A 15,316-nucleotide genomic window follows, 5' to 3' on the forward strand; every position below is an offset into this window, starting at 1 on the left:
TGATTAAAACTGACAACTAATGAAAACCCCAAAATCTGTATCTCAGAAAATTAGAATATTGTGAAAAGGTTCAATATCGAAGACACCTGGTGCCACACTCTAATCAGCTAATTAACTCAAAACACCTGCAAAGGCCTTTAAATGGTCTCTCAGTCTAGTTCTGTAGGCTACACAATCATGGGGAAGACTGCTGACTTGACAGCTGTCCAAGAGACGACCATTGACACCTTGCACAAGGAGGGCAAGACACAAAAGGTCATTGCTAAAGAGGCTGGCTGTTCACAGAGCTCTGTGTCCAAGCACATTAAAAGATTGTGAAACAAAACCCATTCAAAAATGTGGGGGAGATTCACAAAGAGTGGACTGCAGCTGGAGTCAGTGCTTCAAGAAGCACCACGCACAGACGTATGCAAGACATGGGTCGTATTCCTTGTGTCAAGCCACTCTTGAACAAGACACAGCCTCAGAAGCGTCTCGCCTGGGCCAAAGACAAAAGGACTGGACTGCTGCTGAGTGGTCCAAAGTTATGTTCTCTGATGAAAGTAAATTTTGCATTTCCTTTGGAAATCAAGGTCCCAGAGTCCGGAGGAAGAGAGGAGAGGCACAGAATCCACGTTGCTTGAAGTCCAGTGTAAAGTTTCCACAGTCAGTGATGGTTTGGTGATGGCGCGTTGATAAGACGCTTGCCTTTGGTGTGGGAGACCTGGGTTCGATTCCCACTGTGAGACAGCTACCCTTGAGTCCCTGAGCAAGACACTTAACCCCTAGTTGCTCCAGAGGCACGCAACCTGACATTTATAGCAGTTGTAAGTCGATAAAAGCGTCAGCTAAATGAATAAATGTAAATGTTTGGGGTGCCATGTCATCTGCTGGTGTTGGTCCACTATGTTTTCTGAGGTCCAAGGTCAACGTGGCCATCTACCAGGAAGTTTTAGAGCACTTCATGCTTCCTGCTGCTGACCAACTTTATGGAGATGCAGATTTCATTTTCCAACAGGACTTAGCACCTGCACACAGTGCCAAAGCTACCAGTACCTGGTTTAAGGACCATGGTATCCCTGTTCTTAATTGGCCAGCAAACTCGCCTGACCTTAACCCTATAGAAAATCTATGGGGTATTGTGAAGAGGAAGATGCGATACGCCAGACCCAACAATGCAGAAGAGCTGAAGGCCACTATCAGAGCAACCTGGGCTCTCATAACACCTGAGCAGTGCCACAGACTGATGGACTCCATGCCACGCCGCATTGCTGCAGTAATTCAGGCAAAAGGAGCCCCAACCAAGTATTGAGTGCTGTACATGCTCATATGTTCATACTTTTCAGTTGGCCAACATTTCTAAAAATCCTTTTGTATTGGTCTAAAGTAATATTCAAATTTTTGGAGATACTGAATTTGGGGTTCTCATTAGTTGTCAGTTTTAATCACAATTAAATGAAACATTTGAAATATATTAGTCTGTGTGTAATGAATGAATATCCAAGTTTCACTTTTTGAATGGAATTACTGAAATAAGTCAACTTTGATATTCTAATTACATGACCAGCACCTGTAGTTTCACTGTAGCATCCAGTCTGCCCTGTCCAACATGAGAGGCTCTCGCTCCTTGACATCTCATTCCTCTGCTACCTTGTTTTGTCTCCAGCCACCACTTGATCTTCCACATGTCTGACTAGACAGTCGCAGGAGGAGGCAGAACTGCCGCAAAGCACTGTCCGCTTCCTTTCACCACTCATGTTAACTAACTGACCCATCGCTAAGCCACGCCCCTCTTAGTTACTGTTGTGTAAGTCCAACAAACTGTCGGATCGGTCAGATTTATCACGGCGCTGCCACTGTCTATAACTGCACTCCCTGGAGAAATATTGTCAAATTTTTGGTAAAAATTAAAAAAGCTATCTCAGAAAGGAGACAAAGGTTTGCATACATTTGAAGGTTGTATTCAAGTTGTCAAACTGATGAACCAAAAGCTAAAGCCAACCAATCTCAGAGTAAAAGTGAACCATAGCAACACTGACAATTGAGACAAAGGACAACGATATTAAGGACTAACACGGTTCCTGTAAAACCGGGTAGGTCTCTATTCGCACTTACAATCATAACGTTACATTCAGCAGGAATTTAGCTAGCTAACATTACATTAGGAACAATCCACAGCCTACATTTTTCTGAATTTGTTTTAGGTTTTGGAAAGGGAATACATTTTTTAGATGTGGAATTGTTGGTGGTTGAAAGCTTTTTGCTGGTTGCACAATTTACAACGGAGGTTTAGAGGTTAGAGAGAGAGCAGGGGAAAACAGACAGACATGCAGAGGGATCACTGGGGTAACAGACATGACAAGGGTTACTGAACACTAGATGACAGACAAGACAGAACCCCAAACCCAACAGACCAAAATAACATAATAAAGCTGACTAAACTCAAAAAAGGTACAAAAAAATGACATGACAGACAGGCAGAGTGTGACTCACACTCTAAAATATCATCAAGAATATCTACAAAACAATATTTTGTCATTGATGGGCCAGATCCTGCCAGATGACGTACAGGCCCAGTGCATCATAAAAACATTTAAACATCGATTTTGATTTCATGGGAATGGGTTATTTTCTAATTGTATGTTTCTATAAAAATCCACTGAGCATACATTGCATCTTTGATACTCTGTCTTTATTTGCGTATTTGGTATTGAAGTAATCCAAAAGTAACTAAAAGTAATCAGGTTACATTACTTTTATTTTGTGGTACTTGGATTACGTTACCGATTACATTTAACAAGTAATTGTACCGGATTACATTTTTTAAATAATCCTCCAACCTGGAATGTCAATACTCACAGCTGTGGAAAGAACTCCTCTCCCTCGTTCTCCATTCTTCCTCTGGCTTTTTGGCTAGCAGCTGACTTGAACAATATAAAGTTTCTGCTAAAGCAGTAACACAGCATTGCTTGGATTATTAACTACTATAACTGTTTTGGAAATAGTAATCACTTACAATACTAGTTGCTGGGGAAAGTAATATTGTATATAAATGTTTAATTCAGTGTATGATAATATATTCAATTCATTGTGTGTCATCCTGAACTCATTAAGAGGCTGTCAGGCCAAAGGACAGTCTGAGTACACTATACATACTAGCTCAAAGCAGAGTCACAGCACCTGAATAGAAAGGTCACTGAGTGGAAAATGAAAAGGGAAGTGGTGTGGAAGATAACTCCAACAACACCCACACAGTTTTAAACCACTCTCTGCGCCTCAACTAATTTAACCAACAATGTATGTGGTATATACACTATACTGCCAAAGGTTTTGGGTCACCTGCCTTTACATGCACATTAGGTTAATGACATCCCATTCTTAACCAAGATGGCGCAGCAGACAGCTGTCTCTGGATTACGCTCCGTAGTGCATTTTTTTTATTTTTATAAATTCTGTTTTCTGCTGTCCTTCTCTGGAAACATTTACCAGAGAAGAGCTCTTAAATATTGAACTTTCAACTGCTCACACTATTCCACCACTCTTTATTTAACCTGGAACTTTCTGATTTATTAGTTGGAGGAGCAGCAGCTCTGTACGGGATCTACCGCAGAAGGGGGAAACCTAACCCTAACCCTAACCCTGCCATTGATAATCTTAAACAACAACAAATCATCATCATCTAGCAAACCTGGGCCAGTGCACACTCTATTCACTTTCTACAAATACAGCTCCGCTCTGACAGCTGTTAGGAAGCTTCAACTCATCTTATCAAATGAAACAGTTCCTTCACTCATGGTTTCAGTGGTAAACCACCACAACACCGGACAAACACCAGGAAATGAAACATTACATTACTCATCCAAAGAAGATCACATAGAATAGCCTACATGTGAGAGAGTTCAGAGATACAGTAGTTTTGGGGAACACTTTCCCCTCCATCGGGGGGGGTAGTACTTTCCAAATGTACCGGTACTTTGGGGGGGTGGGGCTTGCCTTGTAGTGAAATTCTCAATGGACGAGTAGGCTACTGGCTTTAACTGGATAATGTCGGCTGTTTTTCTACAACTGCTCGTCTCTTTTCCACCTTTGTTTGCAAACCAATAACAATCAACAGTCGAATAGCCACACAAGTCTCGCTGATGTCCTCCTGAGATCATATGTTGGCATTAAATATATTGGAAATAGCAGCCAGTGTGCAGCGATGCGTTTGCGCTAAATACTGGGTCCTGAGTTGTTGTTTTAAGTTATCAGTCATGAGGTTTTTACACAGAGCCAAAGTCGGTCTCCCCCTCTCCAAAACAGCTGATACAGCAGGTAATTAAGTTCGTTAAACATCACTTTCCTCCAACGCTCAGACGACACGGCCCTACAGCTGATCTGCAGCTCTTGTCGCTGGAAATGTTTTAATAACCTTCCAAACTGTTATTTTTGTGTCGCTTTCTCTGTGCTGGAGTTATTTTAAGAACTTGATGGTTTTATCCAGTTTATTATCCACACATGTCTTGCCGATGTCCATCTGTCGGCATTAAATTTATAGCTGAGAAATTGCAGCCAGCTGCAGCGGTGTGTTTACAGTGAACAGCTGATGGAGATATGCTAAATACTGGGTCCGAAGTTGTTGTTTTAAGTTTTAATCTGCCAGGAAGTTTCTACATGGACTACATGTTTCCACAGTTGGGAGCATGAAATTGTCCAAAATGTCTTGGTGTGCTGAAGCATTAACTATCCTTTCACTGGCCAAACCCAACCCATGAAAAACAGCCCCATACCATAATCTCCCCTTTCACCAAACTTTAGACTTGGCACAATGCAGTCAGGCAAGTACCCTTCTCCTGGCAACTGCAAAACCCAGACTCATCCATCGGATTCCCAGTCAGAGAATTGTGACTCGTCACTCCAGAAAACAAGTCTCCACTACTCTAGTGTCCAGTGGTGGCATGCTTTACACCACTCCATCTGATCACTTTGCATTGCACTTGGTGAAGGCTTTAATGCAGCTGCTCGGCCATGAAAAGCATTCCATGAAGCTCTCTACACTGTTCTTGAGCTAATCAGTCAATCGGTCTCTCTCTCTGTCTCTCTCGATGCTTCCAAAGAAGGAAGAAGGAGCCTGATTCGACTGCCAATCTCACCGCTGAATCTTTGCAGAGGCGTTAGAAAACGATCCCCCCTTTATTGGGGTGCACAATGTCTGATTTTACACTGCAATTTGTAAATATTATTGGCCGTTTTGTGGTAATTCTTTCTAAAAGGAATCAATGAATGAAGCATGATTATTTTTATCTATTGTGTAAGTTAGTAGTCAAGAAATTTCATTTTCATACTTGACTTTCAGCCTGCAAACAGTTCACTCATTCCCACAACTGCATACTTGTCATCCAAATATATTGAGAGAACAAACCTGTTCCAAGTTTAGCAACCTCCTCAAGATAAGCAGACGTTCTGGCAGACGCGATGGCCTCTGGAAGCTTCAGAGTGAAGGGTAACACGTCCCTAAGAAAGAGAGAAAAGGTGGAGTGAAAAGGAGAAATATTCAGTCAACAAAGAAAAGGAAAATGAAGTGAAGGAGGCAGGACTGAACCCTATTCCTAAAAGTTTGAGTCACTGCTTTGGAAAATAGGAGCGTGTCTTGGCCTGGGTGTGTGGTGTTGGCTGAACCAAAGGGTAATATGTGCCTACTGCTCTTCTCCCTGTGGGTCTTTTACAAGTCCTTTAAAAGTTTTTTCACAGTTTCCAAAGACTTCTAAAGGCTTTAGTCAAACAAACCTGAGTGATCATAGCTGAAAATTCTGCCTACAGATTTCTGAAGGAATCATCTCTCAGTGAAACCTATAACCTTTAAATGTGATAAATGACTGAGCCTGACCAATATGGGTTTTTGAGGGCCGATGCCGATATTAAAGTGAAAAGACCCGATTTATGAGGCAATATTGATTTTGAAAATTAGGGTAGTATAACCCTTTCCTGTATAAACATTTACAACACACCAATAGTGAAAGCAGTTCTGTATGTGGGCTATAACACCTTTCCTAAATGGATTATGTTAATTAAAAAGATTAGTCTCAAAAACTTTTGCACAGCAATGAATATTTGCTGCTAGGAGGTGCAAATTTTTCAGCCATCTGTAAACAGAGAGTGAGAGAGTCGCATATTCACATCAAGTTTCTCTTTACCAGCACTCTTTAATTCTAACCAGAGCTACGAGAAACCATTTCTCAACCACCATCTCGCTCTAAAACATGCAGTCTATGATACAGTGACCTGCTGTTGAATGCATCTAAAGCCTAGTTCACACTACACGATTTTTAGCCTGATTTGCCGCTCGGAGAGCTCGGCAACCGTCAGGCTATGACCGGAAGTCTCTCTGTAGCTCAAACGTTCCCTGCTACCTGCGTGTGCTAATCCATTCTTTCACTCATATTCTTTGCCTTTATAATTACTCTTTATGATAAACAGCTGTTTTGTCTGTAGGTTCGCGTCATTTCACGTACGTTTTCTTGATGAAACGTGGTTTGAGACCAGCGTCGGGTGACAGAGTCCTTATCAGCTGGTGTACTGTATACCAATCAGTCACGTAGTGTGAACGCCACAACGACTTCAAGACTCCCATCACAAGACTGCAAGTTGTGTAGTGTGAACGGCACGGCGATCAGCCAACGCTGAAAGTCGTGTAGTCTGCACGAGCCTTAATACTACATGACTGTCTACAAAGAGGACTTGCAACTTTAAGATTTCATTTCACTATAACTACAAATGAACTACATTTGAAAGATGAGCTAGATAACTTTGTCTGGCAGGAAGCCATGTTAGCTACTTGTTCAGCTCACATTTATTTTTTAAATTATTTTAAAAAATGATGCAACATTTAACGTGACATCATTAACATGCTGAATTAGCTATTAACAGTTCCTGTTGCAGTGTACCAATGGGTGTACAGACAATCACTGAATTACCTAATACTAGGGGTGTGACGAGACACTTAGCTCACAAGCGATTGTAACACTATTTTTAAGAAATCTTCCATGTATAATTATGTGAACATTTTGACACTTATTTTCCTGCATTCTAGTGAAATATCTGCACCAATTTCAGGGATCAACTTTTCCATGTAATATCATCCCTGCTTAGTCAACACACATGCATGCGTGATTTAGTCTTTTCTCCTCTTTGTGTCTTTGTTTGGGAAAGTAACCTCTTTCAATGTGCATGTGGCACCTCAATGATAAATTAATTAAAATTCAGTTAGAAACTTTAACCTAGACTTTAATAGCTTCTATGTTTCAGCAGGTTTTCTGCACATTCAGAATCTCTCCCAAAATCTGTGTTCTCAGGTGTATAAAAGAATATTACAAGACTAACGGCATCATTTAATGAGAATTAACACCCCCCCCACACACACACACACACACACACTTCTGGCAAGAGATTCAGCAGCTTGAAGAGCTTCTGACCAAGACCTTATGGTCTTTCCCTTAGCACCGCGAGACTGCGCCAAAGAGAGCCCTAAAGAGAGAATATCTAGCAGCAAGTTCCACCAATGGTATAGTGATAGAGTGTGTGGTGGTTTGCACCATATTACTTTATTTGCAGCAGTTAGGGTGGAAAGCCTAATTCTTTTTTCATGCACAGACATTGGAATGTGTGATGTATGTATGATAATGCAACATTTGTTGAAGTGAGTATTGTTGGTTGCAAAAAGCATTTTGGCTGGTTTAAATGGAACTTCTGCATAAATTAGATCTTGAAATATGTGGATAAACTGGATTTTCTTCCAGAGCTCACATTCCCAAACAGAGCAAGCATGTGGCTCAGTTTTTAGATGATAATGCAATGTTCACTTGATTACTATCACGTTTTTCACTGCATGGGAAAATTCATGTGTGGCATAGCGTGTGAAACATCTTCAACCAAGTCCAGTTGACCTCGATTAATGCTTGGGGAAGACAAGCATATTTTCATGTACAGGGTGATGAAAATGATGTTAGATTCACTGATATTATAAATTCCAGGACAACACACAAAAGCATATACCTTCGTCAACCCTGTTACCACTGAAATGGTAACAGGGTTGACAGTAACAGGGTTGACGCAAAATGTTATTGCCAGCCACTATTAGCCTTGTGGTAAATGTCATGACACCACATGGTGATCATTCATGAGAGGCTTGTTATGTTATATGTACATTTACAAAAAATAAATAACTTTTTAACATGTGTTGTGGTAACAGTGTTGACACACTGAGCTCGTCCCACTCCGTGAGACATTACATAACTCAAAAAAAATCCATTAAAAAGGGAGGTGACAATTACTAATCTTTTACCATAAACTTCATAAAAAGGCAAGTGATGTCACTTCCTGGAAATTATGCAACTTTTGAAGCAGTCCATCAGCTTTAAAGGGGTGTTTTGATTATAAGTAACTGGGTTGACAACAACATGGGGACCCCAACTAAATTGTTGTTTTTTGCAATATTTTAGACATATTAAGAATAAAACCCCTTCATGAGTAATGAAACAACACTTGAGGCTTTATATAGGTTTAAATTTTTTTATGATAGACTTTTTTGGCCTCAATAGCAAGTAGAAAAATCATACTGAGGGACAGGCCATTTAACATTTCTTCAAGATGCTTTGCACAAAAGTGATTAAAATCCTTTAAAAACAAAACAGAAATTAATTTATTCTTATATTATGAGACATTATGGAAACTAAATTATAATATATTTTGTATTATGGTTTATTAAGAGTTAGAGCTTTTTTCCCCCCTGAGGGACGTAAAATGGCACGTTTCGTATAATGACCCATATATTGTTTCTATGATTTCTGGATGTTTATTCATGAAGGACAGATAATCATATCCTCAAAAGTGTAACTCTTATGTAACTTAATCTAAATATTATCTTTCTGTGTGTTCAGATCTGCATTTCTTTCTGTTATCAGTTCTTTCAGACTGAAACTCACCTGCTGATGCAGCAGAAAGCCACCAGATGGAAAAGGTCTGCAAAGCTCAGGCGTGATCCCTCCAAAGAGAAAGCTGTAGAAGCACAGAACATGATCAAGGCACAACAAACCACAGAAACTGTCAGAGGGAAAGCATTAAACACCGTCTGGTCATTTCTTTACAGTTTAGGGTCAAAGCTTCTGGGACTGGATTAAACGTGACAAAGATCAGCATGTGGACAGAGATAACAGGCGTGTGTGTGTACTGTATTAGAGAAAGAAGATGAGATGTGCTCACAGTAAGAGGTGAAAAGAAAGAAAAGGAAGAGTTTCAGACTATATCCCTCATACATTTTACAGTCATGCATACATTTGTATCCAAAGGACTTAACAAATGGTTAAATAGGGAACAGGATGCAGAAAGAGAGGTGTTCTCCTATTTGTCTAAGTGTCAGTGCAGTACATACAAACCAGGGTGTTCAAGGCACCACTGTTTCCATTTTTCAAGCTTTCATCTGGGCAGAAACTGTTTCCACTCTTACTCAGCCCTGCAGTCCTTAACCAGCCCAGTTTCATTATCGTAGCTTAGGATAGCAGTTAGCCTATTTATTTAATTCATATTTTAGTTTCCTAACATATTTATAGGCCTTCTTGCTATGTGGACACTCAACCAGCAGATGGCACTCTGCCCCCTTCTGTGACACCAACAGGAAATAAGGGTTTGACCTTTTGACTTGTGTTTATATCACTGAGTTTGAAGGGTATGCAGAACTTCACCTGCCTTCCAGCTTCACTTTCTGTGGTGCTATAGCTGCTAAAAACTCAGCTTCCACCATCTACTGTTGTGTCAAAAAAAAAAAATCTGTAGAGTTGTATAATTTTTATTTTCCTTTGCCATTTTCTCCAGTGTAAAATACTTGTGTTAGTTAAGTAAATTTTTTAATGCAGTCTGTAGTTCTCATAAGTTATGTAGGCCTACTTATGTGAAACCTGGTGAGCATTAATAAGAGTCAAATGATCTCTAGCTCTGGGGCTTTCAGATCTTTTAATGCTTTTTTGGGGTTTAATTCTGTTTGATGAACCACCAGGGAAAGGCAGTGCTCTGTACCGTTTGGAATTGTGAAAAGTAAAATAAAGTGAAGTTGAGTTATTTAGTTTTTCTCCCTGGTACTCATCTCAGGACCTCCCAGAGTTTCCCCAATACCTGGAGGATGTGAGCCTGTGCAGGGTTTAAAGACTGATAGTATCAAGGCTGGCCCCATCACCTACTATCACTCTCTTCAAATTAAAGCTGGACTGGCGGGACAAAGCAGAACACCACTCCTTCCTCCGGCACCATAAAAGGGCCCTGTTGTCACTTTCAGACATTTACATCATGATTTATGGTAACCACCCCTTGTAAATGTGGCACTGTTTTTGTAAATAAGGATGATGTCAACTTTAATACACAATCATACAGTAGGCTTCTATGAAGAACAGTACAGTGAAGTACAGTGGGTGAGTGAAGACTAAAACCTACTGTAAATATTATACTAATTTATACTAGTTCCTCCTCCAGGCTGTGGTCAGAGCCTCTACAGTGGACAGATGTAGATTTAGTTAAAAAGCCCATGTCGAGCATTCAGATCCAATAGTCTTCACATCATAAAACATTGCACACAAGGAGAACAAGCTCAGGCATATTATATGTATAATACATTTATATAAATTAATTCTGTGCTACTTGAACATTTTACTGTCCTACTATGGTCTGTCCTCCTTAGGAGAAAGGTTAGCGTAGCACTACTAGCACTCATTTTAACCCATGAATCAAAATTTAAAGATCAGGTTTTGGGCAGTTTTATTAGCTACACAAGCTCAGACAAAACAAGATGTTAAGGCCAATGCTGCAGAGATGCTAAAGGATAAAAGCAAACTGTTACAAAAGCACAATTGCCTCCAGGATGCCCTGACACAGGTGCGCACCACCACTAAAGACAACAAGTCACACACAAAACACCACACAATAAGGTTCAGTTAAAAAGGTCCACACACAGCGGTCACACACACACACACACACAGTGAAGGGAAGAGGGGCTCCCACAGTCCACCACCCTGTCAGAACACTCAAAGAGGGAAAAGGGCTGAGAGAAGTCACGCAGCCCAAAAACAAGTAAACTGCCCCACCCTTAGCAGAACCTAGCAGTTCACAGGGCCCATCCATTTTTAACAGAGTCTCAAAGAGAATCCCCATTTAAAATCAGGACACAAAAATCAATAGTTGATCAGGCAGGCAAGACAGCAGTTGCTATACAACCCTGAACTAATGCAGTAAGTCATTCACCCAGCTCTGACTCCACCTCATTCAAGGAGTAGACATTTAAGGCAACTCACAGTATCAGCCTCCACGGCCATCTCTATAGTGAACTCTAGCAGAACAGGCCATGCAGTCTATAGGGTCTTGGCAACAGGTGGCTTAAAATGCCTGTAATTAAAACAATTTAAAAAGTATTCACAAAAGTTGGATGGCACACCATCCAAAAACCTAACCTGCTTCCTAGCCACACTGCAACACAATGCATCAAGAGAGATCCTGAGTGCTCCCTGAACATCAATTCTTAATGAGGTAATTTTCTCCAGGTGTGTGCCGCTACTGGAGAGGCAGGGTGGAGCTTACCTTAGAGGGTGAACCTAGATTGTGGCATCACTAGGCCGAAAGTCTACCATCACAACAAGAAAATGGATAACCACACAGGCTAACTAATTCAGTGGTATACAAGATTAAATTTAAACAGCTAGCCTTGTTATCAAACTCGAACTATCGGTTAATATTTAGTTTTATCAGAGTTATTAAGCAGCTAGCTATCAATACACAAACACGGTAGTTTTTTTGTTTCGTCTTTTTACTAAAGGGGACTGGGGCGAAACTCCCCTAAACAGATGAGAAAGTCTTAACACAGTCTTCTCCAGAGCAGCCTTTACTGCCAGTTAACAATCTGAGGGGTCATCAGTCAGATGAACGCCAAGCTTTATTTGGACATTAAGCCTTCCATTCACAAACACCTCAGAAGAAAAACCTTCTGGATATTCCCTCTGTCACATCACAGAATACCAACAGCAACTTCTAATGACATTTTCTCACATCTGATACAAATCAGCAAACTCAGAGCAGGACTGAGTTCTCTTCCTCTTAACATATCAAGCATGTCCCACAAAACAAGCAACAAGCAGCATTGAATCAATCTGTCCACATACATCCCTCACAATGTCTTAATGTTGCAACATGTCTGCAGGGATAAAGTTACAATTTCATGAGCTTCTTTAATGATAAAATTCTAGCTATTAGAGACAAAATTCACCAAGACCTGCCCTCAATTGGCACCGACTTATCTCTTAACTCAGGAACCTTAGAAACAGCTGTAGAACCAGATACATGTTTAGACTGTTTTGCTTCCCTCAATCTTTACCAACTAACTTCAATAATTTCTTCATCTAAACCATCAACCTGCCTCTTAGACCCCATCCCGACTAGGCTGCTTAAAGATGTTCTACCCTTAGTCAGCACCTCTATACTAGATATGATCAATCTATCTTTATCAACAGGCTATGTACCACAGTACTTTAAAGTAGCTGTAATTAAACCTCTTCTGAAAAAGCCCAAACTTGATCCGGATGTTTTAGCCAACTATAGACCTATATCTAACCTTCCATTTCTCTCTAAGGTCCTGGAGAAAGCAGTTGCTAAACAGCTGTGTGACTTTCTACAGAGCAATAGTTTATTTGAGGATTTTCAGTCAGGATTTAGAGCTCATCATAGCACAGAGACAGCACTGGTGAAAATTACTAATGACCTCCTTATTGCATCAGACAAAGGACTTGTCTCTGTACTGGTTTTATTAGATCTTAGTGCTGCATTTGATACCATTGACCATCAGATCCTATTGCAGAGACTGGAATATTTCATTGGCATTAAAGGAACCGCTCTAAGCTGGTTTAAGTCCTATTTATCAGATCGATTTCAGTTTGTACATGTTAACGATGAGTCCTCCATGCACGCCAAAGTTACTCATGGAGTTCCTCAAGGATCTGTCCTTGGACCAATTCTCTTCACTTTATATATGCTTCCCTTAGGCAATATTATCAGGAAACATTCCATAAGCTTTCATTGTTATGCAGATGATACTCGTTATATCTATCGATCAAGCCAGATGAAACTCATCAGTTAGCTAAACTTCAAATGTGCCTTCAGGATGTTAAAACCTGGATGACCTGTAATTTTCTCATGTTAAACTCAGATAAAACTGAAGTTATTGCTCTGGGGCCTAAGCACCTCCGTGACGCATTATCTAAACATATAGTTTCCCTGGATGGCATTGCCTTGGCCTCCAGCACCACTGTGAGGAATCTTGGAGTTATCTTTGATCAGGACATGTCGTTTAAGTCTCACATTAAGCAAATTTCAAGGAACGCCTTTTTTCACCTACGTAATATTGCGAAAATCAGGAACATCCTGTCTAAAAATGATGCAGAAAAACTAGTCCATGCATTTGTTACTTCTAGGCTGGATTACTGCAATTCCTTATTATCAGGCTGCTCGAAAAAGTCCATTAAGACTCTTCAGCTGATCCAGAATGCTGCAGCACGTGTTCTGACAGGAACCAGGAAAAGAGATCACATTTCTCCTGTTTTAGCTTCTTTGCACTGGCTTCCAGTAAAATCCAGAATAGAATTTAAAATCATTCTTCTTACCTACAAAGCTCTTAATGGTCAAGCACCATCTTATCTTAAAGAGCTAATAGTACCTTACTACCCCACCAGAGCACTGCGCTCCCAGAATGCAGGGTTACTTGTGGTTCCTAGAGTCTCCAAAAGTAGACTAGGAGCCAGAGCGTTCAGCTATCAAGCTCCTCTCCTGTGGAACCAGGTTCCAGTTTGGGTTCAGGAGGCAGACACCATCTCCACATTTAAGAGTAGGCTTAAGACTTTCCTCTTTGATAAAGCTTATAGTTAGGGCTGGCTCAGGTAGTCCTGAACCATCCCTTAGTTATGCTGCTATAGGCCTAGACTGCCGGGGGATTTCCCATGATGCACTGAGCTCCTCTCTCCTCTACTTTCTCTCCCTCTGTATGCAACCTTATCCCATTATTGCATGTTACTAACACAACTTCTCCCCTTTCTGGTAGTCTTGTGCTTTCTCGTCTCTCTCCTCTCTCCTATCACTTCCTGCAGGTTTTCTGGCTCTGGAGCTGTGGAGTCTGGAGCTGTGGCTGCGGGTCACCTGCTGCCCCCGTGTTCCTGCTCGACACCCTCTGCTGCAACGACTATTGTTGCTAGTCTTATTGTTATTATTGTTATTATAATCATTAACATTACGATGGTTACCATTAACACTATTATAAATATCTGTACCATTTTTCATTTAGTCTATAGCAACATTACCTTCACTGTGTGTACCTCTGTGTGTATATTGTGTAGGCTGCCTCCCACCCCTCTCTCTCTCCTTACATCTCTCTCTCCTTACATCTCTCTCTCTCTCCTTACATCTCTCTCTCTCTCTCTCTCTCTCTCTCACCCCAACCGGTCGAGGCAGATGGCCGCCCACCCTGAGCCATGGTTCTGCTCGAGGTTTCTGCCTCTTAAAAGGAAGCTTGCTCTTGGTGGGAACTGTTGGGCTTCTGTAAATAACATCACAGAGTACGGTCTAGACCTGCTCTTTTATGAAAAGCGCTGTGAGATAACTGTTGTGATTTGGCGCTATATAAATAAAATTGAATTGAATTGAATTGAATAAACGGTATTTTCGTTTTAGTATTACAAACGAATTACGGATTATCCAGAGATACCCAGACCGACCAAGGTACGTTTTGACCGTTTGTTTTTTTGGTATAATTAACAAAGGCAGAAACCAGAAACAGTTGTTTGTTTGTTTGTTTGTTTTTTATCAAAACAAAAATACGAATTTATTACTCAATATTTCCTTTCATTGGTGGGTGGGACTTCATCAACCACTTGCTTCTGATTGGACAGTGTACTTTTCAAAATTAAAGTTCTCCCAAAGAATTTCCATTCCTGCTGTGGCTCTCCCTCTTTGCCTTAAGACGATGCAATGTCACCACAAAAATATACACTTAGATGACAGTTTATTAGTGAAAACTAATTAAATAATGCAATAAATCCGCCTTCATGATTAAGAGATTAACAGTTTATGAGAGGTAGCGATTCAACTGTATGATCAGTTTGGAGCATGTTTGTGATGAATTAAACAAAAGGTATTTCTGTTATTTAGCATTACAGATTAAGGCTTATTTTAGTAAATGCTGTGAACAGTAAAGTGTTGTCAATATTATAAAGATCGATGGCATCGAACAACAGCAAGCACACAAAAAGGATTTACAGAAAATGACCAGCAGGTGCCGCCC

At 40.6% G+C, this 15,316-nt stretch overlaps 1 protein-coding gene across 1 annotated transcript in view; it reads right to left on the reverse strand.

Annotated features, from left to right (window-relative positions):
• Positions 1 to 9,494, reverse strand: part of LOC119887177 (ras and Rab interactor 2-like) — a 35,160-nt gene extending 25,666 nt beyond the window's left edge. Inside the window, exons 1-3 of the mRNA XM_038698082.1 lie at positions 9,461 to 9,494; positions 8,940 to 9,012; positions 5,381 to 5,472 (exon numbers count right to left, since the gene is read on the reverse strand). Of these exons, the coding sequence (XP_038554010.1) occupies positions 5,381 to 5,472; positions 8,940 to 9,012; positions 9,461 to 9,494 (199 nt within the window). The remainder of the gene's footprint in view (positions 1 to 5,380; positions 5,473 to 8,939; positions 9,013 to 9,460) is intronic.
• Positions 9,495 to 15,316: the final 5,822 nt, after the last annotated feature.

This window comes from Micropterus salmoides, unplaced genomic scaffold, assembly GCF_014851395.1.
Source record: "Micropterus salmoides isolate LMB-PRFRI ecotype aquatic unplaced genomic scaffold, ASM1485139v1 Ms_hic_scaffold_4032, whole genome shotgun sequence".
Classification (NCBI taxonomy): Eukaryota; Metazoa; Chordata; class Actinopteri; order Centrarchiformes; family Centrarchidae; genus Micropterus; species Micropterus salmoides.